Source organism: Protomyctophum bolini (genome assembly GCF_963924005.1).
Source record: "Protomyctophum bolini genome assembly, chromosome: 4".
NCBI classification, from domain to species: Eukaryota; Metazoa; Chordata; class Actinopteri; order Myctophiformes; family Myctophidae; genus Protomyctophum; species Protomyctophum bolini.
The window spans coordinates 3,558,242-3,582,969 of record NC_137865.1 but is presented as its reverse complement, the minus strand read 5'-3'; the positions used below and the strand labels follow the sequence as shown (position 1 = coordinate 3,582,969).

Sequence of the window (24,728 nt, the reverse complement as noted above, 5' to 3'; positions counted from 1 at the left end):
ACAGCCAATCAAATCGCACCGCAAGTCAAACCCACAGCCAATCAATCGAGCCAATTACACGAAAAGGGACTCATTTCGGTCCTGATGTGAATATTACGCAGATATAAAAGCAACACAGTTTTTTTATTCGGAAACAAATGCGGCATCAACTACATGACAGTATGTGAATATGATATGATATAGTACTTTATTGTCAGTTCACACTGAAATTTGTCTCGCGACCCAGCAGCCAAGTATGCAGACGTAACACAAAGAACAAGACAATTTACATACATAAAGACATGAAGAGAAGATCAATATCCACCGCCTAGATTACCCTGTGGCTACTACAACTCCTGAGTAAGCTTCAAGGTCGACTGGTGGACAAAGGACCTCTTTAGTCCGACCTTATTGTATGCTGGTACACTATACACTGTATCTCCTTCCTGAAGGTAGCAACCTATATTCTCCATACACCACATGCCGATAGTATTAGAGGTGATATTCCTTGCTAACCTTAGGATGCTGTTATCATGCGTGTGACTATAGTTACACCTGTGATTTATTAATCACGTCTCTCCAGTGTGTAAAGATCTTTAGTTGTATAGTTGCTTGTACGTGAAACCAGTGACGTGAAACCAGTCAGTTGCTCATAAGCACAAGGAGCAGTGAGGTGTTGGTGGGAATTAGCATCTGTTAGAAATTATTTGATGCATGTTTGGTGTTTAAAGCATTTAGTTGCACTTTAGCGTTTGAAAAATAGCAAGCTCGAGCTTGTAGGTCTGCTATTTTTGAAAAGTCGAAGAGCGACTGACATAGAAGACATTTTTAGAATCTGATCTCAGGTCAGAATGGGTCAATGATGTCACGGACCTTGAGAGTAGAGAACGACGTCACGCTCTCGTCGTCCGAGTCGTCGTCCGAGTCTCCGAGGTCGTCGGCGTCCTGCCACTCCACGTTGGGACCCCTGTGGAAGCGCAGGCGTGTGCCTGAACAGAAATACAGACGTTATTAGGACCCCTGTATGGAAGCGCAGGCGTGTGCCTGAACAGAAATACAGACGTTATTAGGACCCCTGTGGAAGCGCAGGCGTGTGCCTGAACAGAAATACAGACGTTATTAGGACCCCTGTGGAAGCGCAGGCATGTGCCTTAACAGAAATACAGACGTTATTAGGACCCCTGTATGGAAGCGCAGGCGTGTGCCTGAACAGAAATACAGACGTTATTGGGACCCCTGTATGGAAGCGCAGGCGTGTGTCTGAACAGAAATACAGACGTTATTAGGACCCCTGTATGGAAGCGCAGGCGTGTGCCTGAACAGAAATACAGACGTTATAGGACCCCTGTGGAAGTGCAGGCGTGTGCCTGAGAAGAAAATGGAACCGCCTGTCAATGATTGGGTAGTGTGTGTGTGTGTGTGTGTGTGTGTAAACACGCACATGACATGTATTCCATTTAGGGGACGCCACAAAGTGACCGTCGGCCAAATCGAATTCTCGACACAGCTCTGCCGATGAACCCATTCTGACCTGAGATCAGATTCTAAAAAAAATGTCTTCTACATCCTGACAGTTTTCCATTCTGCCCTTCTATTTATACGTTAGTAACGTTAATTGATGAACGATGTACTATTACATTTTAATCTCTTATTAAACCCTCTATACTCAAAACCTCAAATTGACCTTTGAGGTTAAATACAGTATATATTATATAATGTACTATAGCCTAGCTCTGGTCCATAGCTCTAATGCGTGCCTTAGAGCTATGTTACTTTCAACTTCCGCCGCTCGCATGAATGCAGACCAGCCTCTACTCTTTAGTGTAAATAAAAAGAACGTTTTTGCTACTCACCAAAACAAAGGCAGGTTGTGTCAATAGAAAGACTACTTTCCTTAGTGGAAGCACTCTGAGCCCCCCACCACACGTATAAACTGTACTTTTTGGCCAAAAAGGGATTTTGTTTCCACCGGAAAAAAAACATTTTTAGTTACTCCGCTGCGCCCTCTACTGATATTGCCCAGAGAACTGCCTCATAGAGGATATTTTTCCTCCGGTGAAAAAATATCCCTTTTTGGCCAAAAAGTACCGTTTATACGTGTGGTGGGGGGCTCAGAGTGCGTCCACTAAGGAAAGTAGGCTTTCTATTGACACAACCCGTGTTTGTATTGGTGAGTAGGTCAAACGTTCGTGAGATTTCCACTAAAGAGGAGAGGCTGGTCTGATTTCGATTTGAGATTTAATAGGGAAAGTCCCATAGCCTTAATGCAGGAAAGAAATTTGCAGAATCGAAGCATTAATGCTATGGACCAGAGCTAACTATAGCCTAGGATTAGTAATCTAACAATTCCACAATAACCAGCAGAGCTGGTTTGTTTACTTACAGAATTCTATAAGTTGGAGTTGTTTGAGATGCAGAGCTATACTGTATGATACTAACCTACAGTAAAACAATGAATTGCTTTGAATTGAAACGTAATGCATTTTTACATATTTGGGAAATTAACAGATCTTTTATTTTATTTTATATCCCACGATTTTGTAACCCATTTTTCACCCCTGTGTCAATGATCAAATGTGATCCTGGGCTCTACACACCCTCTGCCAACCTAGTCTCCATATATGGGGGGACAAGGGGAGAGCAACGGACTTGAACTCATGCTTCCTTCATGCCTGAGTGTCCAAGTTGCTCCTTTACACCTGACAGGGGGGGGGAGTTTCCCTGGTTGGACGTATAGTGCGTGGAAGGAACACGTTATTCCAACCAGTTCCTTTCCCCTCCATCAGGCGCCCCGGCTGGCCAGGGGGAGGCAGTTTAGAGACCAGGATCTTTAATATAAATCCTTTCTATTGTGTTGAATCGCCATCGTATCACATCGTATCGTATCGCATCGCAATGTCCAGAATTGAATCGCTGTCAAATCGCATCGTATCGGGGAAGAGGGGTGAATCGTATTCGCACCGTATCGCCAGGAGATTCCATCATGTATCGCTATAAAGTATCGTTTCGGCTGGCAGTGCATCGAGATATATCGTATCGAATCGGCCTCAGTGACGAGATCCACATGCCTAGTAGTGTGTATTACCTTTGAGGAAGCAGTGCATCGAGATATATCGTATCGAATCGGCCTCAGTGACGAGATCCACATGCCTAGTATGTGTGTATTACCTTTGAGGAAGCAGTGCATCGAGATATATCGTATCGAATCGGCCTCAGTGACGAGATCCACATGCCTAGCAGTGTGTATTACCTTTGAGGAAGCAGTGCCAGGCTGTTTCGGGCCAGGAATGGGACCAGACCATGTCCTCGTCGTCTGAGAAGGAGGACGACATGGAGAACACACCCGACTCCGACTCGCTGCTGGCCTGATGGGAGTATAGAACCGTCATTACTGATAAAAAAAAACATTTAAATAAAAAAATAAATGTCTTCTGAACAGTTTTCTGAAAATGGAAATGTGTCTATGCAAGTCGCTCTCAAACATATTCATGTCAAGGACCACAAATATATATGACATTGGCCGCAGACCCCCCCCCCCCCCCCATCTGAAAATATGTTGTTCCAGGGACCCTCCCAGTAGCAAAGATTTGAGTTAAAAACTCGCTCTGAAAGAAAATATATATATTCAACGATTTCAGGCACATTTGCATGATTTTTCAAAAATAGCAGACCTATACGAGTTCATAGCGCGGCACTCGGTGCTGGGCTATGAGCTTGTAGATCTGCTATTTTTCAACAGCTAAAGCATAACATAATGCTTTAAAAAACACCAAAAGGGGTTCCCGCCCCCAAAATGGGTTAAATTAACCCTTTAGGGCCCAAAAGGTAGATTATGATCTACCAGTAGATCACAAAGGCTGTGCAGGTATAGACCACATGCATGACATGGCCCCTAAAAATATATATAATTAAAATATATGAAAAACAAAAAACAAAACATTAACTGTTAGCTCAAACCATCAACGCAATACTTTGTTTTCAAGAATGTTGCGCACGAATGTCAGTATAGCCTTACAAAGTTATATACAAAAAAAGAAAGCCTAGCGATTCCATTTCCCCCCTCTATTTCCCATTCCAAGTGTGCGTTGTCTTCTATGTAATAATAGCGCTAATAGCTATTAGCGCTAATAGCGCTTCTATTCCAAAGCCCCCTCAGGTACGTTGTTAACCCATTTTGACCTGAGGACGATTCTACGAATGCTTTCTAAATCCAGACAGTTTTCTAAAAGAACTCATGTTTCTATGTCAGTGGTCCTCAAAACATTTTCATGTCAAGGACCCCCAAAAATATATGTATTTGGTCGCCGGCCGCCATCTGAAAATATGTTGTTGGGATGATACGAGAGCCCTCTTCCGCTTCACGCCAGGGTCTATAAATCACACCCTGCCAGGGTTTATTATTTCTCAACAATGGACCTGTGAAAACGTACCCTGACACGCCTGCGCTCCCTCAGGTGTCCTCTAGAGGGCGTGGGGGCGCTGTTGGCCAGCGGGGGCCGGGCGTAGGAATGCAAACTGTTACTGTGGCCAAAGATGTGGACGGGAGACGATCTGCACGCACACGCACACGCACACGCACACACACACACACACACACACACGAATGCTATTTTATATATATATACACACACACGTGTGCTTGTGTCCTAAACTTAAAGCTATAATCAAAATATTGATTTAAATTAAAAAAGTCAAAGTATATCGATATGTAAACAGCAAATATCGTATCGTATCGCTTGACTTTGTATCGTTAACGCCAATGTAAACAATCGGTATTGAATCGTTTTGCAATGCAAATAATCAATTTAATCAATACTCAATGCTACTATATTGTATTTAGCAATTTTAAGAAGAAAAAAATAAAAAAAATACTCTTCCATTCCATATCGCTACACTTGGTCCATCAAAAAATGTGTGTATTCTTTGTTCATGTCACTCTCTCTCTCTCTCTCTGAAGCACTTTGTGATTTGCACAAAAAAAATGTAATGTGTTACAATTATAATGTATTATTATTAATAATAATAAATTATTATTATTATTATTATTATTATATCACGAGGCAGGTGGACCGACAGTGCTGGCTTGCAAGCCGCCGCTCCCCCCCCGGACCGCGAGTCAAGCAAATGAGAGAGATTTGACGATGTATTCATTACAATTAGTCCTGAATTGTATAGCTTTGACCTTCTTCCACGGATCACAGACAAGGTCAGCGAGAGGAAAGGATGCCGTTGGCTGGGCACTGCGTCAGGCACCCGGGAATGGTATCGACTATCGAGCAAAGGAAAGAGGAGCAACCGGCTACATGGATGTACTGGAAAGTTCTCTTTTTATTAACACTGAATAAAATCAATGAATCGATCTGATCAGGACAGTGTAGATGTAAACGGGGTTCAAGAGTCCTGAGTTGGTGTTGGCCAGTATGCAACGAGCCATTACCTTCTAGAGTTGGGTTATAATTCAGGAAATTATAGGTCTGCTATGGCAATTCGAATCTGAATCAACTACTTCACATCACAGGTTTACAGGTATATAGAAGTCTGTGAAATAGTTTTTTTTACAAATAATCACTATTAACCCATTTAGTCGAAATGTTTTAAATGTCCTGACAGTTTTCTGAAATAGCTATGTTTCTGTTTCAGTGGTGCTCAATATTTCATGTCTATTACAGATGAAAAAATTATATGTAATAGGCCTGCACCGACCTCCATCTGAAAATATGTAATTACAGGAACCCCTCAGAAGCAAAAAAAAAAAAACGTTCGCTCTGAAAGAATATATGTCCAAAGATTTCAGGCACATTTTCACGATTAAAATAAAATAGCGGACATACAAGCTCGTAGCATGGCACTCGGTGCCGCACTATGAGCTTGTAGATCTGCTATTTCTCAATAGCTAAAGTATATCATAATGCTCCAAAATGGGTGAAATATTGGAATTGTCAGATGACTAATGTCAGATGACTAATGTCATCAGATTAATCACAGCTTAAAAATGAATTCATCATGATTAATCACCATTCGAACCATGTCCAAAATATGCCAGGTTTTCCTGAATATTGTTGTGGACGTGGGAATATAAATGACAGAAAGCGGATATACATTTGTTTTTTAATGTCTTTTTGCTTTCTAATGCATTTAGTATATGATGTGATGTGAGCATTTGTAGGCCTAGCCTACACTTTTAGGTTAAATGAACACTGGCTTTTGGCCATGCAGACTGGGGTCCCAGTCCAGAGATGAATATCATAATGAAATGGCCCTAGGCTAATTTCTATCTATTTAATTTGGGGGTCCTTGAAATTAAAATGGCTGAGAATCAATGGGTTAAAACTGTGTATAGACTATAGTTAATTCACAAAATAAAATAGCATGGTACATAGCCATTTTTGAAAACAGGGCTTGGTTTAGAAAAGCCTATATTTTGCGCTAAAGTAATGTATTGAATAACATATAAATGTAGGTTTTATGGCTAGAATCATGGCATTGTAGAGAAGTGGACCATAGTGAGAGATGAGATTGTCTCTCCTTCATTGCGGGAATGCAGGACTCTGGAGATAGTTCGTTGTGAATGATCAGCTTCAGTTAGTGTCTTAGGTCGCCTTCACACCAGAAAGCTTTACTACGGTTAAAATGAATCCTGCTGCACATTGTCGGAAAGTGCGCTTCGTTTGGCAGGTGTGAAGCCTCATTCGAATCCTAATGCACATCAAAGAACTGCATTCTACTTCGTCCAAAAACAAGGGTTTCGCTTCGCTTCCAATCGCATTTGATTTCGATTCGGTGCAGGTGGGAATGCAATCCGCAGCAAATAAAGGAAAATTAAGCTAAACACAGTTGGAGACGGAGAAGGGATATAAATGTTACGCAGCGCAAATATGTCCCGTTTAACCGTGAATAATGTGGGCAAATAAGGAGACTGAAGCACTCATTGAAATATGAGGACGAGTATAGGCCTAGATTAATCAATTGCTTAAGGAAACACTGTAGTGTACAGAATATTCAGTCCGTCTGTGCGTAAACATGGAGTGTTGTTGTCACTGCTGTCACTGTGTGGGGAGGGAGTGCATGGGAACGTTCTTCATGTCGATAAACTTGTAAACGGAGGTCGGATTCATTTTGCGCTGCTGTCTGCGCTGTGCCTCCACATGCCCAAAAGAACAGTGTGCACACAGACACGCACGCACGCACGTGTGCACACAAGAGTGAGGGAGAGACGTCTATAGTCCCCGACACACGGTACCCTAATTTTACATCCTAATTATTACTCAACGTATTATTTTAACACCATAGATTTAACTGTGTTATGAATGGAACACATTGATGAAGTTCCCTGCAGCGTTTCCAATTGCTGCGGATGACAGCAGCGCAGTGTGATGGCAAACCGCAGCAAATTAAATATGAAAGAATCCCAACTTTTCCGCCCATTCGCATCGAGTCTATACCGAAGTATTAGGTGTGAATGCGGCCTTAGTTCGTACCTGGAGTTGTGCATTATCTCCGCTGTGCACAGCAGCACAGGGGAACTGTCTTTATATCCATGGTCGTTTTTCAAAAGTACCATGTGTTTGTTTTGGTAATAGCCTACTGCAGGTGCAGCCCTGCTGATTCCCGTAATCGCGTTGGACAAAAGGAAACCAGCCGAACCAACTTTAATGGCTTAACGTTTGTAGGACCCGCATTTTCAAACTGTCCACAAGTGAGTGATTCTTGCAGCGCGCTGCGTCTGAGCCCACTAGTAGTGTGCGTGTGTGCGTGCGTGTGTGCGGAAGAGGGAGGAGGAAGACTCAAGACTGGAGGTGGAGGAGGCGTGTGTGTGTGTGTGTGTGTGTGTGTGTGTGTGCGTGCGACGTGCGTGTGTGACTGCGTGTAATGAATGTTATGCGCTGGACGTTCCTGAGCCGCGCGCACGCGTTAGGGGGAACACTGCACATGCATTTAATTGCGTTAAATATTTCAACGCAATTCATTAACACGATAACTTTGACAGCCTTTAATTGGAATACGCTAAAAACGTGTTGCAGATAAGACTGACGTGTCTCCGTGTCTAACCTCTTGTGGGGGGCGCCGCTGTCCTTCACCAGGGGGCTCTGGGGGCCGGTGGCGATGTTAGCCAGCTCTGTGAGCCAGCCGCTGTCACGCGGAGAGCTGCCGAGCTGCCGGGCTGCCTTGCGGTGGTGGTGGTGGGACACCTCGGACCCCACGTGCAGGTACACGTCTGAGCTCCGGTCCAGCTCCACCTCCTGGAGCTCCGGCATGTCATCTGGGGAGCAAGCAGTCAACGGCTCTCAAACAATGTTAAGGTCTTCTAAGGACCCTGCAATTGATGTTACTTGGTCCAGGGAGGGACCCCCCCCTTTTGAAGAGCCCTGCGGGCTGGGGTTGGGATCCGGAAGAACCGGATCCAACATTGGGGAACCGGAACCGGTTCCATCACGTTTGCGTAGTCTCGCGTTAACCAGACTGTTGACAATTTCCAAATGCTTCATCATTCAGTTCTGGGGCCAACGGAAGAGCTGTCATGAGTAAACTGTACTTCCGTTTCGTCTTTACAGTCGTGCACATTTATCCTAATATAAATAGAAAACATCTAGCTTGTTGTTTAGCAGAAAATAAGCTCTAAAGATATTTTAAAATATATTTCCGTGAACGGAAATGGCAGCTTCCATTACTCAGCTCATGGGGGCTATAGAGCGCCGCAGTCCCCGCCCCCTTTCAGAAAAGCGAGTGGCCCAGGAAGTGGAAGCCCCATGCATTCTCCCATCGGCACTTTTAATATAATTTATTTAAAGACGGTTACGCCGCGGACAAAGCCAATTCGGATCGTGACGAATCATGACAATGAACACAATATTTTGGGACGATCAAATCATTAGAAAGAAGAAAAGAAAGTCAGGAGACAACACTATTTGTTTTATTTTTCGTCTTATAAATTATTTGATCGGCCCAAAATATTGTGTTCATTGTCATGATTCGTCACGATCCGAATTGGCTTAGTCCGCGGCGTAACCGTCTTTAAATAAATTATATTAAAAGTGCCGATGGGAGAATGCATGGGGCTTCCACTTCCTGGGCCAGTCGCTTTTCTGAAAGGGGGCGGGACTGCGGCGCTCTATAGGTGCAGACTCTACAGCAATAACTTTTAGCGTACCAAGGCTGGGGGCCGAGTCTGCACGCTGTAACGGTTTCCCAGTTGGATGGTTATTTGTCTTAGGGGTGCCAGGTAGATTTAGTCTACCAGAGAAGTGTTTCTCCTTTTCTTATGAGTTCTTCCTCATCTGGGTTAACCACTGGTGAAACCGACACAGGACTTACATATTAAAATGTAAACCCTTATACCAAGAAATAACACACAACACACTTTGTCAACTCAGTTTCAAGTTATTATATTGAATTTCACCAAACCCAAACACACACAGTTCATCAGTTCATGAAACAATTAAGACCCAATAGTTTGCAATGTTTGTAAATAAACCAAAATAGACAAAAACAGGTAGTCAGCAACTTAAAGTACCATCCATGGTTACACACGTAACCTCCGCTCGAAACCACCCGTCAATTCATTGCGTCTCAACCTCTCAGTTCATAAATAAATAAACGGTGTATTGTTCCAGATCCACGCAACGCAGACGCAACGTGAATGTTAGTAAACAAAAGTATAGTCCGTCTGTCCGAGCAGCACGGCTCTTTAATCGTCTCCAAAACAACAAAATAACAAACAAAAGAGGCTTGAAATAATAAAGGGGAAATACCACTGCTCCGTGTGTGATAGGTGACAGGGACAGAGACAGGTCAAGATGCGGGGATCGTTGTAGTTGGCCGTTGGTCGTCCGTGGGAATGGTTGTTTGTAGCTCTGCAGGTTGGTTCACGCCCGAGGCTACGCCACTTTACGGAGCAAAACGACACGGAACACACTCGAATCGAGGGACTAACTTCCTCGTTCACGATTCACATGACAGGTCCACCGCTGACGGGTTTTGCTCTCACACTGCCTGTCTGCCTCCACACTCGCTCGCGCACCGGCGCAATCAACGTGGCATTTTAGAATAGGTGGTTCCCAGGGGTGAGTGACAGGTGTCACGAACAGACGGCTCGGGGACCATTTCGGGCCGTCACACACCTCCCCCCCTGAAAAAAGTAAGGTCCTATCCTTACGTCCATTTACTTCCCATATCGTTTTGGGCTCCTTTTCCTCAACTGGTAACGACCAGTAAGGGCTTTAGTCTCCAGCAAACTTTCCTCCTCATCCTCCTCTTCCTCTGTCGTCACAGGGTTCTCTGAGGGGAGAGAGATTTTAGTTGGGGAGACTTCAGAGTCCGGAAAACCAAGGAAGGTCTCCTCGTCGCTTTCCTCCTCCAGGATATCCAGAACTTTACGGCGCTCCAGTTCCTCCAACTCCTCTGCCGAGGGGTAACAGGCCTTAAGGCGTGAGACATGGACAACACGCATGTCTTCACCCGTTTTTTCCTTAACCGCTCGATAGTTCAGAGGGCCCAGCTGCTCCACAATCCTATATGGACCTTGCCATTTTGGGGCTAGCTTGGCTGTGAAGGATTTTTCCTTCTTTGAATACGGGTGGGTCCTTAACCACACCCGGTCACGAACGTGGAATTGAACTTCCCGTCTCTTCTTGTCGTAGTTCCTCTTCTGTTTCACTCTGGCTTTTGTCAGATTCTCATTGACAAGAGCTTTCAAGTCGTGAAGCTGAACTACCTGGTCGTAGCATGCAGAGTCTGGCGTAGCGTTCTGAGGTTGAAGAGCCTGGTCCAAGGGTCCACGAAGAGGACGACTTAGGTTCAACTCTGCAGGCGTCACTCCAATAGACTCTTGCACGGCTGAATTAAGAGCAAAGCGGAACTCATGAAGGTGCTGATCCCAGTGCTTATGCTGGGTCCCTACGTAAGAGGCAATCATCGTCTTCAGAGTTCGATTCACTCTCTCTGTGAGATTTGTTTGAGGGTGATAAGCTGTGGTCAGTTTATGCTTCAAGTTCCACCGTTGGCAGGTCTCCTCGAAGAGGTCTGAGACAAACTGAGAACCTCTGTCTGATAGGATGAAGTCTGGTACTCCCCAGCGCGTCAAGATCTCCCTTGTGAGAATGTTGGAGACAGTCTTTGCAGTGGCCTGACGAAGACCAAAGAGCTCTACCCACTTGGAGTAGTAGTCAACAAAAACGAGTAGATACTAATTTTGTTTGGAGCTCCTTGGGAATGGACCCATTATGTCCACTCCTAACATTTCCCACGGTTGGGAGACAATGGTTTGCTGCAACATACCAGCCGTCTTCCGGCCTTCAGGCTTGTACACTTGGCAAACCGGACAGTTTTTGGTGTGGGTCTTGACATCCAAGCTGAGGTTTGGCCAGTACAGTACTGACTGAAGTCGTTTGTATGTTTTGAATCTGCCTAGATGACCTGCTATTGGGTGTTCATGGAAGTGTTGTAAGAGTGATAGACGGAAAGGTTGTGGAATGTATACTTGGTAGAGGGTTCGGTGGGGCAACTCCAAGATACGGTAGACTTTGTCCTCGATGATGGTCAACTTTGTGGTAGGGTTGATGACCTGTTCTCCCTCATCCAGAATTTTCTGGTAGATGATCTGTGTTTCAGGATCTTCCTGCTGTGCTTTCCAGATAGTCTCGTCTGAGAGAGGGAAGTCATCCGTAGGCGAGTCTCGATGGCTGGACAAGACTGTGGCACAAGTGGGTTTAGAGTGGTCAACAGGATCTACCGGAGCTCTTGAGAGTGCATCCGGGACTGTGTTGTACTTCCCCTTCCTGTACTCCACTGCGAAGGTGAATTCTTGTAAGCGGAGTGCCCACCTGATAAGTCTGGTACTGGGGTTGTGCGTTTTGAACACCCACACAAGTGACGAATGGTCAGTGACGACAGTGAAGAACCTGCCTTCAAGATAGTATCGCCACTTTTCCAGAGCCCACACAACAGCAAGACATTCCTGCTCGGTGGTTGAATAGTTGCGTTCAGCTCTGTTAAGGGTTCTACTGGCGAATGCCAGCACGTCTTCAGTACCAAGTCCAGTCCGTTGCGCGAGTACTGCTCCCACACCGACATCGCTGGCATCGGTGTATACCACAAAGGGTAAGTCAAAGTTTGGGTGTCCAAGTATTGGAGGGGTGACAAGATGGTGTTTCAGGGTGTCGAAGGCAGTCTGACACGCAGCCGTCCATTTAAACTTTGCCCCTTTCCGCTTCAAGGCATTCAGAGGATCGGCTGTGTGCGAGAAGTTGGGTACATACCGGTGGTACCAGCCGGCCATGCCCAAAAATCTCTGTAGAGCCTTGATGTTTGTTGGTACAGGAAAGTCCTGGACTGCGCTGGTCTTTCCGGGATCCACCTCGATTCCTTGTGCTGACACAATGTGTCCAAGGAATTTCAGTGAAGTCTGGCAGAAATTGCTTTTTTTAATGTTGACAGTTAAGCCTGCTTCCCAAAGTTTGTTCAACACTTCCTGGAGGTCCTGGAAATGTTGTTCTCTGTCCTGGGAATAGATTATTATATCATCAAGATATACAAAGCAGTTTTTTCCCTTCAGCTCAACCAATGCGGTCTCCATGAGTCTTTGGAAGGTGGCTGGCGCGTTCTTCAATCCAAACGGCATAACTTTGAAGCGGTAAAGGCCTTCCGCACAGACAAAGGCAGTCATGTCACGGCTAGGTGGATCCATTTCAACCTGCCAATATCCACTGTTAAGGTCAAGAGTGGTGAAGATGACAGAGCCAGACAAGGACTCCAAGATCTCGTTGATGGTAGGCAGAGGGTACGCATCATTTTGGGTGACGCTGTTTAGCTTCCTGTAGTCCACGCAGTACCTGTAATCTCCTGTCTTCTTGGGGATAAGGACAACAGGAGAAGCCCAGGGAGACATGGACCGTTCAATGATGTCTTTGGCCAGCATATCCTGCAGAAGTTCATGTTGGATGCTGTACTTGGCTGGAGACAACCGATAGGGCTTTTGTTTGATGGGCACAGTTTCTTGTGCAAGATGAATTTTGTGCTTCAAGAGCCCAGTGCGTCCCAGCAGTGATGTACATACATCCGAATTTCGGCGTAGCTGTGCCAGCAGTTTGAACTCTTCAGACTGTTCCAGCTGAGCTCTTTTTACTGCGAGTTCAAGTAGATCCTCAACTGGGTTGTCATGGGTGGGCAGAAAGGGAGGGACAGCAGAAAAGAATGCGACAACAGGACGCCAATCCTGCAGCTTTGCTCCTTCTGACGAGAAAGAGTACTTCTTACCGGGGTTATGAGGAAACCAGTAAGAGTTGTGGGTGACATTCATCTGGATACCGCTGATGTACATGAAGTCAAGTCCCAACACAGCAGGGAAAGCAAGAGTTTCGGGAGGTAGAATGACTGAAGGGATCGTGTAACACTGATCATGCAGTCGAAGCTCAACCTCACTCCATCCAAGTGGTTGCTTGGCTCCACCATCAGCCAGATACAAAGGACCTTCAACCCAAGGGTGAAGTTTTTGGTTTTTGGTCTTCACTTCGGTCCACAGCTGCTCATTGAGTAAGGTGTAGGATGACCCAGTGTCCAGAATGGCTTTTCCTGTCCACAGCCCAACAGACAGAGGTAAGACCAGCTGACGTGGTATTGGTCGATGGGGAGGGACTATGGAAGGATGGACATAAGAGTTTTCTCTGGGTCTTTCTGGTTGTGTTAAAGCACTGAGTGTCGGTTGGTTTGTCTGTTGCTGAGAGTGAGGATTGGATGATTGATTTTTATTTGAGGACCTGTTCCGGTTTTTGGGGTGATCAGGTGGTAGCAGAGAGTAACAAGAGTCCGGCGCATGTCCCTTCTTATTACATCTCCAACAGAATAGTCCAACATTGGATGTGGACTCTGACTGAGAGGGTTGGCTTTGGTTGGTTTGGTTGGGTTGTTTGTTTGTCTGCTTGTTTGAGGGTCTGGTGCGCAGGTCGTATTGTTGTTGACATTCTCTGTCCTTTTCGAACTGCTGCCCCAGCCGAACAAGTGAGTCAACCGTAGTTGCTCTCTCTCTGAGCTGGCTAGCAAGAAGAGGGTTGATATTTTTGAGAATCATCTTGATGACCTCATCCTCCTGTATGTCTGGATTCCAGCGTTTGCACAGCGAGTAGTAGCTGTAAGCAAAGTCCCTGATACTCTCCTTCTCGCCTTGAACACGGTTTCTGACTCTGTCGGCTAACTCATCCGTGTAGTCTTCAGACAAGAAAGCAGAAGAGAACTTGGTCTCAAAGTCAGCCCACGAGTGCGTGTTCAAGCGTGCCACGTTCCACCAATCCCTAGCGGTTCCATCAAGCACATTGCGTAATGTGGCAAGCAATTCATCATCTGCTAGAGGATTGAGAGCAAGGAAATCACGACACCTTTCAAGGTAAAGGAGTGGATCAGAACTGTCATCCTTTTTCCCAAAAGTAGGAAATTCCAACTTAATTGGCAGTTTCCCTACATGGCGTCGATACATATCTGTATGAGCAGACGTATGATCAGGAGAGCAAGAATGATGGGTAGAGGTGATAGGTGAAGTGTCAATGAGACCATGATTCTGAGGGCAAGGATGCATAGTAGAGTGCATCTGGGAGGGTGTGGCATGACCTGTAGCCAATGGGTTAGAGAAGGTGGCTTGTTTTTCAGGGGGTGGCAGAGTGGAAGATACCACAGAAGCGGTGTGTAGTGACTGTTGTTTGAGAGTGGTCATGTCAACAGACATGTCCTTTAACATTTTGCTACATTGTGAAAGCTCCATTTGTAAGTGGGTTATTGAATTCATTAGAGGAGTAGTGATTGCGTTTACTTCTTTGAGAAGCTCCTGGTGGTGGATCTGTAAGCGCCACTGAACGCCAGTGATGAGTTGTGTTCTGTGGTAATCAAACTGTTTGTCAATAACAATATTCATGTCCCCTTTGTCCTTATCATGTAGTTGTGTTATGTGGTTAGACAGTGTGTCAATGGCATATTTGAGCTCCAATGTGTCTCTTTCCTGTTTCTCTCTGAGTTGTGTGATTTGGTCATGAATGAGATTCTGAGATCTTTGTTGGTTCTGACGCAGAGAGAGTACATCTCCTTGCATTTGGAGTAACGGCGGTGGGAAAAGAGGTGGAGGTGGCCTTCGGCCTTGTGCAGGTGGAAGATCAAAGTGTGTTAAGTCAATGAGATCCATATCAAGAATTGAATGGCTGGTGTGGCATCCTTCCTCCTGAACATTGTGAGCTCCACTGATTGGTTGATTGCCCGGTTGATTGGCAGCATTAAGCAATTGATTGACTGGTTGAGGGGCGGCGCCAAGTGACTGATTGACTTGTTGGTGGGCGGCATCAAGTGACTGATCAGCTGAATTGATTGGTTGATTGAGAACATCAGGTGCCTGGTTGACTGAATCATTGGACTGATTGACTGAATTGTTTGTTTGGTTGACATCCATGTTTGTTTTATTATACTCAGTGTTTTAGAAGTCCCATCTGGGGTGCCACTTTTATGTAACGGTTTCCCAGTTGGATGGTTATTTGTCTTAGGGGTGCCAGGTAGATTTAGTCTACCAGAGAAGTGTTTCTCCTTTTCTTATGAGTTCTTCCTCATCTGGGTTAACCACTGGTGAAACCGACACAGGACTTACATATTAAAATGTAAACCCTTATACCAAGAAATAACACACAACACACTTTGTCAACTCAGTTTCAAGTTATTATATTGAATTTCACCAAACCCAAACACACACAGTTCATCAGTTCATGAAACAATTAAGACCCAATAGTTTGCAATGTTTGTAAATAAACCAAAATAGACAAAAACAGGTAGTCAGCAACTTAAAGTACCATCCATGGTTACACACGTAACCTCCGCTCGAAACCACCCGTCAATTCATTGCGTCTCAACCTCTCAGTTCATAAATAAATAAACGGTGTATTGTTCCAGATCCACGCAATGCAGACGCAACGTGAATGTTAGTAAACAAAAGTATAGTCCGTCTGTCCGAGCAGCACGGCTCTTTAATCGTCTCCAAAACAACAAAATAACAAACAAAAGAGGCTTGAAATAATAAAGGGGAAATACCACTGCTCCGTGTGTGATAGGTGACAGGGACAGAGACAGGTCAAGATGCGGGGATCGTTGTAGTTGGCCGTTGGTCGTCCGTGGGAATGGTTGTTTGTAGCTCTGCAGGTTGGTTCACGCCCGAGGCTACGCCACTTTACGGAGCAAAACGACACGGAACACACTCGAATCGAGGGACTAACTTCCTCGTTCACGATTCACATGACAGGTCCACCGCTGACGGGTTTTGCTCTCACACTGCCTGTCTGCCTCCACACTCGCTTGCGCACCGGCGCAATCAACGTGGCATTTTAGAATAGGTGGTTCCCAGGGGTGAGTGACAGGTGTCACGAACAGACGGCTCGGGGACCATTTCGGGCCGTCACAACGCGCAAGGTCGAGGCCTTGCCCTGAAAATTCATTTTCAGGGCAAGAGCAAGCTTTTTAATTTCAAGGACCACTATAACTCTCAGACTTATAAGGGTCTATTAGGTTCCATTTCTACTACACTCTCAGTTAAATGTCAAAAGAAAAGGAATGTCATGAAACCTTTAAGGAAGCTTAATTGTTAAAATATGACAGTGTGGCAGGGACCCATATGAGAGATGATTTGTCAACATCTGTCAACGCTCTTTCTTTCTTTCTATTCTTCCATCGATCAGATTGAAGATTTTTTTTAAAGTTGACTCCCACTTCCTATGCCGGATTCTTTTTTCCAGAGCACTCTCAGGGCTGTATTTTGCGTGTCTTAAGTACCAGGTCTTGTTACTTAACTTAAGACCTGGAGGCATGATCAATGCCATTTGGCTATTCTGAGTGGCCAAAGAGCATTGACCACGCACGCGCCTCCAGGTCTTAAGTTGAGTAATAAGACCTGGTACTTAAGACACGCAAAATACAGTCTTATAGACACAGGACAAAAACAAACATCTATAGTGCAAAGAAAGAACACAAAGTGCAAAGTGAAGTGACAGTGAGTGAAGAGTGCAATACAGTTCAAGGTCAGCTGTTCAGCAGCCTGACTGCCTGGGGGAAGAAACTGTTACTGGGACGGGTGGTATACGAGATTTGCTCTGGTAGTGTTTTTTTTGGAAGGGAGTGGTTGGAACAGGGTATTTGCGGGATGGCTGCAGTGTCTTTAATGATGTTGTGGGCTTTTTTCGTACAGCGAGGGGTGTAGATATTGTGGAGGCTGTGCCAATGATTTTAGCTGCTGTTTTAACGGTCCTCCTGAGTGGTCGCAACAAGGTTGTGTCTTCAAACCATGTGACTCTCATTGGAAATGCATTGAGGCGGCCATGACACACAGAAGACACAGGACACAAGTGCGTCTTGCGTGTGTCTTACGTGTGACTGTGAGTGAGGCCTATGTATGCACTCTGGATATACGTGTCTGCTAAACGCCTATATTTTAAACTTCAATTTGCATGAAGTCGAGTGGTCCTCATAGTTACCATAGTCCATGTGGCAGCTGGGTGAGGCAGGCAGGTCCTCTGTGCATTTGAGAGGATCAAAGGATTCGTCCATTCTGACAGAACGACGATTTCACATCAACGTCATTCACTTCATATCTGTCGAAACAATATCGAAGACTCAATGAAACATCACGTCGATGATCAAATAAACGAAGTCAAGACAAATTAAGTCAAATGAATGAATAAAACTTCAAAGGTGTCTAATGTGTTTAAAATAACTAGACAGAATATACAAAATCCAAAATTGATGTCTTGACATTGTAAACCTTTCCACCCTCAAATATGCCAAAATCATAACAATGACAATATTGGTGTGTGTGTGTGTGTGTGTGTGTGTGTGTGTGTGTGTGTGTGTGTGTGTGGTTCCTTTGTCTGACAGCCTGATCATGTGGTCAAAATGTGTTCAGGCATCTTTATAAACTCAAGATAACTGTACTCACACACATTCATATTTATGTGATTCATGTGATACATTCACATATATGTGCTTTTACATTTTTTTTAAAACTTAATTTCATGTTTCTTTCTTTGTATTAAGCCTATGAATGAACACTTTACATCCAAGTATAATGTAAAGCATGTACATATTTATATTGATACATTTCTTGTAAAATTAAATAAAAGTAAAACACAATCCAGAGGGTTATTATAGTTCTTAAAACAACGCACAAACTGACACACACAAAGACAAAGGAAACCAGACTGATTGATTCACAAAAGAAAATAACAACAGTCTGTAAAGACGAATGAATGAATGAATTTGTAACGTAGTCGCTTGTCGATTAGATCTACAAGCTATCAATGCGTCGCATCCAATACTCCAATCTATGGATGCTACGCGTTGATAGCTTATAGATCAGCTCTTTATTGGAAATGCCTGGTTTCCATTCACCCCTCGGCGGTCACGTCCGGTCCGTGCGCCCGCCTCCCGTTTCGGGCTATTTCAACGCGGGCACACAATGACCACTTCCGTATCCGCTCCGGAAAGGATGTGCAACTTCGCTAAACGGAACCGGACCGCCCAAAAGAGAGTCTCTCGGTGTAAACAAAAGAATGTCAACAAGTTGAGGCATGATGACGCAACCCCCCCCCCCCCACCTCTGCATCTCCCCGTCCGTGCAAATGAATGAGACCAAAAACATTCAGAAACATTTCACAAAAACGACACACTTTGTCATTTAAACTTGTGTCGTTTTGTCTTCGTAATTATGTGCAGGCCTATATTAAATTCAACGCGTCTTTTATTGTCCCAGGGCAATTCTCATCATAAACGAATATAAACTATACATTAAAGACGGAATATAAGGCAGCGACAAAAAAAGCACTATTAAGAAAACTACGTAAACATTAAACGTCGTGTTTATTGGTTACGTTTCAGTGAATATAAACACAAAGTGCTGCCAAACCTTCCAGCTGCTAAACCAAAACAACAACACGTCACAATGAGAAAAAAGAAAGAGCCCCGTCCGTCCGTCAAAAATACAAATCAAATAAAAGAGTACAAAAAACCGCAGTGACAGCTTGTTTCTTTTGCTATTTCGTAATAGCGCCATGGACGCGCGCGCGCTCATTGTATAAAACGCTAGTTTGAGACGTTTGTTTCATTATAAAATAATACTACATGCATACAAGTATTAAAACGACAGAACAACTTCCACTCACCGAGGGCTGTCGCCATCGAAATATAATGCCCTCTTTGTATGGCGTCGTACTGCGGTGCTGCGCAAGAGGAGGGGGGAAAAAGAAAGAACGCAGGTCTAGAAGCTCACAACGCGTCACAACGGTCACAAAGTGACATTTCGTGCGCTTGTAGATCTGTGGGTTTTTCCAGAGCGCGGCACCGTTGCGCGACGAAGTGTAGGGAGAAAATAAAATAAAATCGGGGCTCTCTTCTCTGGCATTCACTGACTGGGCTTGGGAGGAGCTGGAGGGGGGGGGGGGGGGGGTTGAGCGGGTTCATAACACGAGGGAGTCCTCGCATTGGCTTGTTGGGACGTCAGTCTCGTCGACGCGTCGCTCTCATTGGCCAGTGCGAGTCGTGGAGTGGGCGCGGCCTTGGTTTTGTTGATGTGCTTCTCATTGGCTGGAAGTGCATGCCTGTTATCGCCATGAAACAGCTGATTGGTATAGTAAACAATGCAACTATTGCAGTACATCACATTGCAACAGTTGAGCTTGTAGATCTGCTGATTGTTTTAACAGCTAGTATATCGTAACATATAGGGCTTAATTGGTTAATGTGGGTTTTGAAATAATAATAATTCATAATCTAAATCTAGAAAGTAACTTGCAACTTCCAAGACGTGGAGCAGAAGAAGTATTGCAAAAATTGCAAGAGGTCCTGCATGGTCCACCTTGTTCAATTCATCAATTCATAAATATAAAAAAAGAAGGAAAATAAATAATATATATATATATATATATATATATATATATATGTATAACCCCAAATGTACGTACAGCACTCGAGTAATATACTTAGTTACACCACTGCTTAGTTACTTTGCACCACTGTGTTGTCCTAACCAGTGTGAAATAACGTGCATGTCTGGGTTTTGCAGCCCTGTCTGGCTCAATCATTGTGTTACACTGACCCCTTGTGGATGGAACAAACAAATGCAGGAGCTGTAAGCTGGACATTTCAGCTACAACAGAATGTGAAGGGCCAACAGCTACAAGAGTGTGATGTGAAGATTGTCAACAGCTACAACAGAATGTTGAGGGTCAACAGCTACAACAGAGGAGGAGATAAGGCCAGTTCATACACGATAAGGTGACCACCACCGAAAACTATACAACATGACGTCACGCAGCGGCCGCGGTTGTAAGCAACTCACCGCTCACCCAAACTCATCCCTCTTGTTTTTACTAACCACCGGTGGTTACCTTATCACCTAAATCTGGAGTACGAATAGGACTCTGCGAGCCGTCCATCGTCGTAACACTGTACAGACTCACGGTCCAGTATAAGGCCTGCCACTAACCTGCCTATCAAGAGTATGACCGTGGACCAGGCCTTTTCACAGGATTCCTACAACATTATATTATACCACTACACTGTATATTATCCAACATTATTATTGCGACAGTATAGGTCGCATTTACTTTGAAAACCTGCATTTCCGCGTGTCACGTCACAAATCCATATATGGCCGCGCCTCGTGCACCGCCGTAGCTAGGGCCCACTGGGCCACGCAGGCCGTGGCCCAGTCAGTTTAGAGCTGGCCCAGTCTAACTTTGAAGGGAGGGGGGGGGGAGAAAAAACCAGAAGAACAACAAAAGATAGTCTATACTCTGGGCAGCCCTTGTGCATACAAATTTCTGTTAGTAAAAAAGCTAACCACAGCATGCGAGCCGCCTAGCTTTGTTTAAAAACGGTCTTCCATTATAGCACGTCGGCAAAACCGTTACACCTATCGGCCGGAGATGTGCTAACTCTAGACAGGCCCGCCCCAAAGTTTTCAGTGCAGCCGCACCCGGCAGCCTGGAGTTCTCAACAGGCCCAAAACGTAAGGCTTACCTGAGCCCCCACCAAACCCTGTACACTCAAGACACTGCCCCCGCTGCCACCCCATATATGGAGCTGACCTGTTCTGACATTCCTTATGTTTATCTGACCTCATCAAACCCTGTACACTCAAGTCACGCTCCATATATGGCCAGTACAGAATTCATTCCATATGTTGATCTCATCTGACCCCCCCATGATGCCAAAGCACCAGCGCTCGCCCAGCAGTCTGCCGTCACCCAGGTGGCTGCGTACACGCCACCTCCACCTTATATTATCTTACATTATTACATGTATTATTATTATTGCTACTACTTGTATTTACCTGAATCTCCCTCTCTGTCTCTCTTTCTCTCCCCCGACACGGTCGACGCAGAGTCAGGTTCTGCTTGACATTTCTTCCAGCTAAGGGGGAGTTTTTCTTTACCACAAAAGTTGCATTGGTGTGGTTGACCTTAAAACGGATTTGTCCCAACTCCCAAGGAGTCCGAACTGGTGTGGTTTGGGCAAATGGTAAATGGTGCATTTATATAGTGCCTATAGGAAGAGCCGGGGTTTGAACTGCTAGGACACTAGGTACAAGTTGCAAGGAGTCAGTGTGTGTCAGCTACATTGAGGGCTGACATTGGTATAATCTGCGGAGGAAGAATACCTTAATTCGAGTACCTTAATTGTCCAATAGTCCACGCCACGGGTGGTTCAAGGAAGAGCTAAAGTCCAAGTCAACTAGTCCCTGGTATAATCCACAGTATAGGTTCAGGAAGAGCAAAAAAAAGGTCTAGGGGCCAGCCTAATAGCATTAACATAGAAGTGTGTACTGTGTTTGTATACGTCTCTAAATGTTATGATGAATTGAAAACGGTGGACCCTCTTCTAAACAAGTGTAATGCTGCTGTATGCTGTATGGTGTCGTCCACTCACAGTTAACATTTTTTGTATTGAGTTGTGCTTGAAATGTACTGTAACTCCGCAAACTGTTAATAAATACTTCAATCAATCAATCAAGCCTGTCATCATGAGCAAGACTCCTGCCTTGCTCAGCGTTCTGATGACCTTCTGCGGGCGTTGCTCTCCCACCCACTGAGCAATGTACTAGCAAAAGCTTGTGACTAAAACAAATCACACCCGTCAACTTCGTCAAGTGAGGGGTGCTTTTACATCATCTCATTCCGTCCAATCACAATTTGCGTCCTCACTTTCGTCTTTAATGTTTGTGTGTACACAATGTTTGTGTTTACACAAACACTCAAAACTGACCACACAATGTTTGTGTTAAAAACTGGCAATTCATTGCCAATGGCATTCAATGTTTGTGTTTGTGCAAACACAAACATCGAGTGTTTGTGCAAACACTGAAAACTGGCCATTCATTGTCAATGGCATTCGATGTTTGTGTTTGTACAAACACTCAAAACTGGCCATTCATTGTGAATGGCATTCAATGTTTGTGTTTACACAATGTTTCTGTTAGGACAATGTTTGTGTTAACCCTCAAAGCTGGACATATATAGGAGTGGCTAGCGCCTCTCAATAATAACTATGTGGATCCATTGGAACAGGTTATAACAATTCCCTGAAAAGGTAACAGTTTTGGACATACAAGGTTTCCACTCAACAGCGACAACGTCTACATATTAACGACAATTGAGTATGTACTGTGTTGTTGTTGTCCATACCCGTATGGCACTCACGTGTTGTTAATTAATTTGAGCATGTTTTGAGCAGATCTCCAGGGACTCATTCCCCTCTTTAGATGTGGGGAATTAATTAACATTAACATTGCACCTTGTTGTTGAGCCAGTGTTTCGTCAGCTCTGGGCGCCACATGGCAAAAATGTAATCAATGGTTAATTAACACACGCACACCCAACCCACCTGGGTATATGGTCTGCTTTTGTCACATGAACTTCAGAATGAGCTCAGAACTAAAAGGTATACACACACACAGACGCACACGAACGCATGCACGCACGCACACACGCACGCACACACACACACACACACACACACACACACACACACACACACACACACACACACACAAAATCGCCAATAGACGATATACTCCTACTAGAAAAGCAATAATGTGAGAACAGCTGCCCTGCAGTCCTTTAAGCTCAAGTTATATTGATTGATTTAAGTATTTATTAACAGATTGGATAATTACAGTACATTTCAAGCACAACTCAATACAAGACACCATAAAGCATTACACTTACAAAAGGGTCCACCATGTTCAATTCATCATAACATTTAGAGACGTACAAATTCAGGTGAACTCTAAACACGCACACAGCATGCAGTGAGGAAGAGGGGAATTAAGAATTCTTCCCCTCCGTAAATTCTCATCTTAGTACATATGCACGAAACAACAATTAGTATCAATTAACATCTAATTGGGCAATTGGTTATCAATGCAAGAGTAAAATACAATACAAAATAGGTACAGTATAGAAAAGGGGCATGAAGCACAGCAAAGAGCTAAGCCTATAAAACAAAACAAAACAAAACACAGCAGTTGGCTGAATCCACCATGTAACACATTAAAATACAACCTATTGTTTTACTTCGACAATCAAGATCTGGTAGGTTTTTTTTAAGCTTAAGCAGATACAGGCTATGAGAAAAACACATTCAAAAGCCTATCAATGATCTGCAGTTACTCAGTCAGGATATGTAAACTGAATGTTGGATGAATGACAGTCTTTGTGGGATTACAGTCACATACTGAGGAGGTGTTTGTTCAGCCTCTTCTTGAAGGCGTAAACACTGCTAGATGTAATGTCTCCAACAGCCACCGGAGGAAGGCTGTTCCATGTCCTCATAGCAGAGTGGAGAAAGCTCCTATCGAGGCATTTGGTGTTTAAACTTGGGGGTTTCCAGGGCGTGGCTTGGTAGTACCCTCCGGGTGATTCGACCTGAGGTGTGAGCTTGAGGAATAGTAGTGCTTTGAGGTCCACTGGACAGTGGGTGCCGTTATAAGAATATTTAGAGTAGTTGATGTTGTAATTGGTCCATGTAGGCAGGGAGCTCAGTTTGAAGGAGTTTTGAAGTTCATTCCACGAGGTTGGGCCATAGACAGAAAAAGCTGTCCTGCCCAACTCTGTCTGAGCCTGAGGAACCTTGAGCCTTAAAAAATCACTAGAGCGGGTCTGATACGTGCTATTGTTCAATTCCAACATGGAGCAGTTATAGTCAGGGAGCATCCCAGCAATGGCGCCTTTATATGAAAATAGGTGCCAATGCTTATCTCGCCTCTCTGTCAGAGAGGATAAACCTGAGTTCTCATAAAGTGCACAGTGGTGGGTACCATAACTATCTCCAGTAGTCCACCGCAAGGCAGAGGGGTAGACATGTGTCTAGCCACTTTAAAAAGTGAAGGAGCAGCAGACCTATAAATTATGTCCCCGTAGTCCAGGACCGAGAGGAAAGTGGACTCAATAATAGCTTTTTTACTGGAATTTGGAAATATTGCTATACAGAAAACCTAGTTTTTGTCTAAGTTTGGAGACAAGATCAACAATATGAAATGTAAAAGAAAGTTTATCGTCAAGCCAGATGCCAAGATATTTATATTCAGAGACCCTCTCAATCGTGGAGCAATCTGAAGAAGTTATTGCGAACGCAGTGAGCACTTACTATGAGACCTAGCAGATCATGTCTGTCCGTGCGTGTGTCTGTGTGTCCCCCCTTTGTGCCCATATATGGAGCTGAGTTATTTGTTTGTCATTGATGCA

The 24,728-nt window shown here is 44.5% G+C and overlaps 1 protein-coding gene across 3 annotated transcripts in view; it reads right to left on the bottom strand.

Moving 5' to 3' along the window:
• Positions 1-19,258, bottom strand: part of LOC308314196 (HMG box-containing protein 1-like) — a 41,310-nt gene extending 22,052 nt beyond the window's left edge. For 2 of the 3 annotated variants that reach the window (XR_013963948.1, XM_080761674.1), the window contains exons 1-6: positions 19,146-19,258; positions 17,463-17,579; positions 8,029-8,239; positions 4,410-4,530; positions 3,230-3,344; positions 853-968 (exon numbers count right to left, since the gene is read on the bottom strand). Coding sequence is in view for 2 of the 3 variants with exons in the window: in XM_080761674.1 (XP_080617800.1) it covers positions 853-968; positions 3,230-3,344; positions 4,410-4,530; positions 8,029-8,239; positions 17,463-17,535 (636 nt within the window). In the remaining variant the exon portion in view is untranslated. Of the gene's footprint in view, positions 1-852; positions 969-3,229; positions 3,345-4,409; positions 4,531-8,028; positions 8,240-17,462; positions 17,580-18,889; positions 18,978-19,145 lie in introns of those variants that run through there. The other variant, XM_080761675.1, reaches the window with a different exon arrangement.
• Between the last annotated feature and the right edge of the window lie 5,470 nt (positions 19,259-24,728).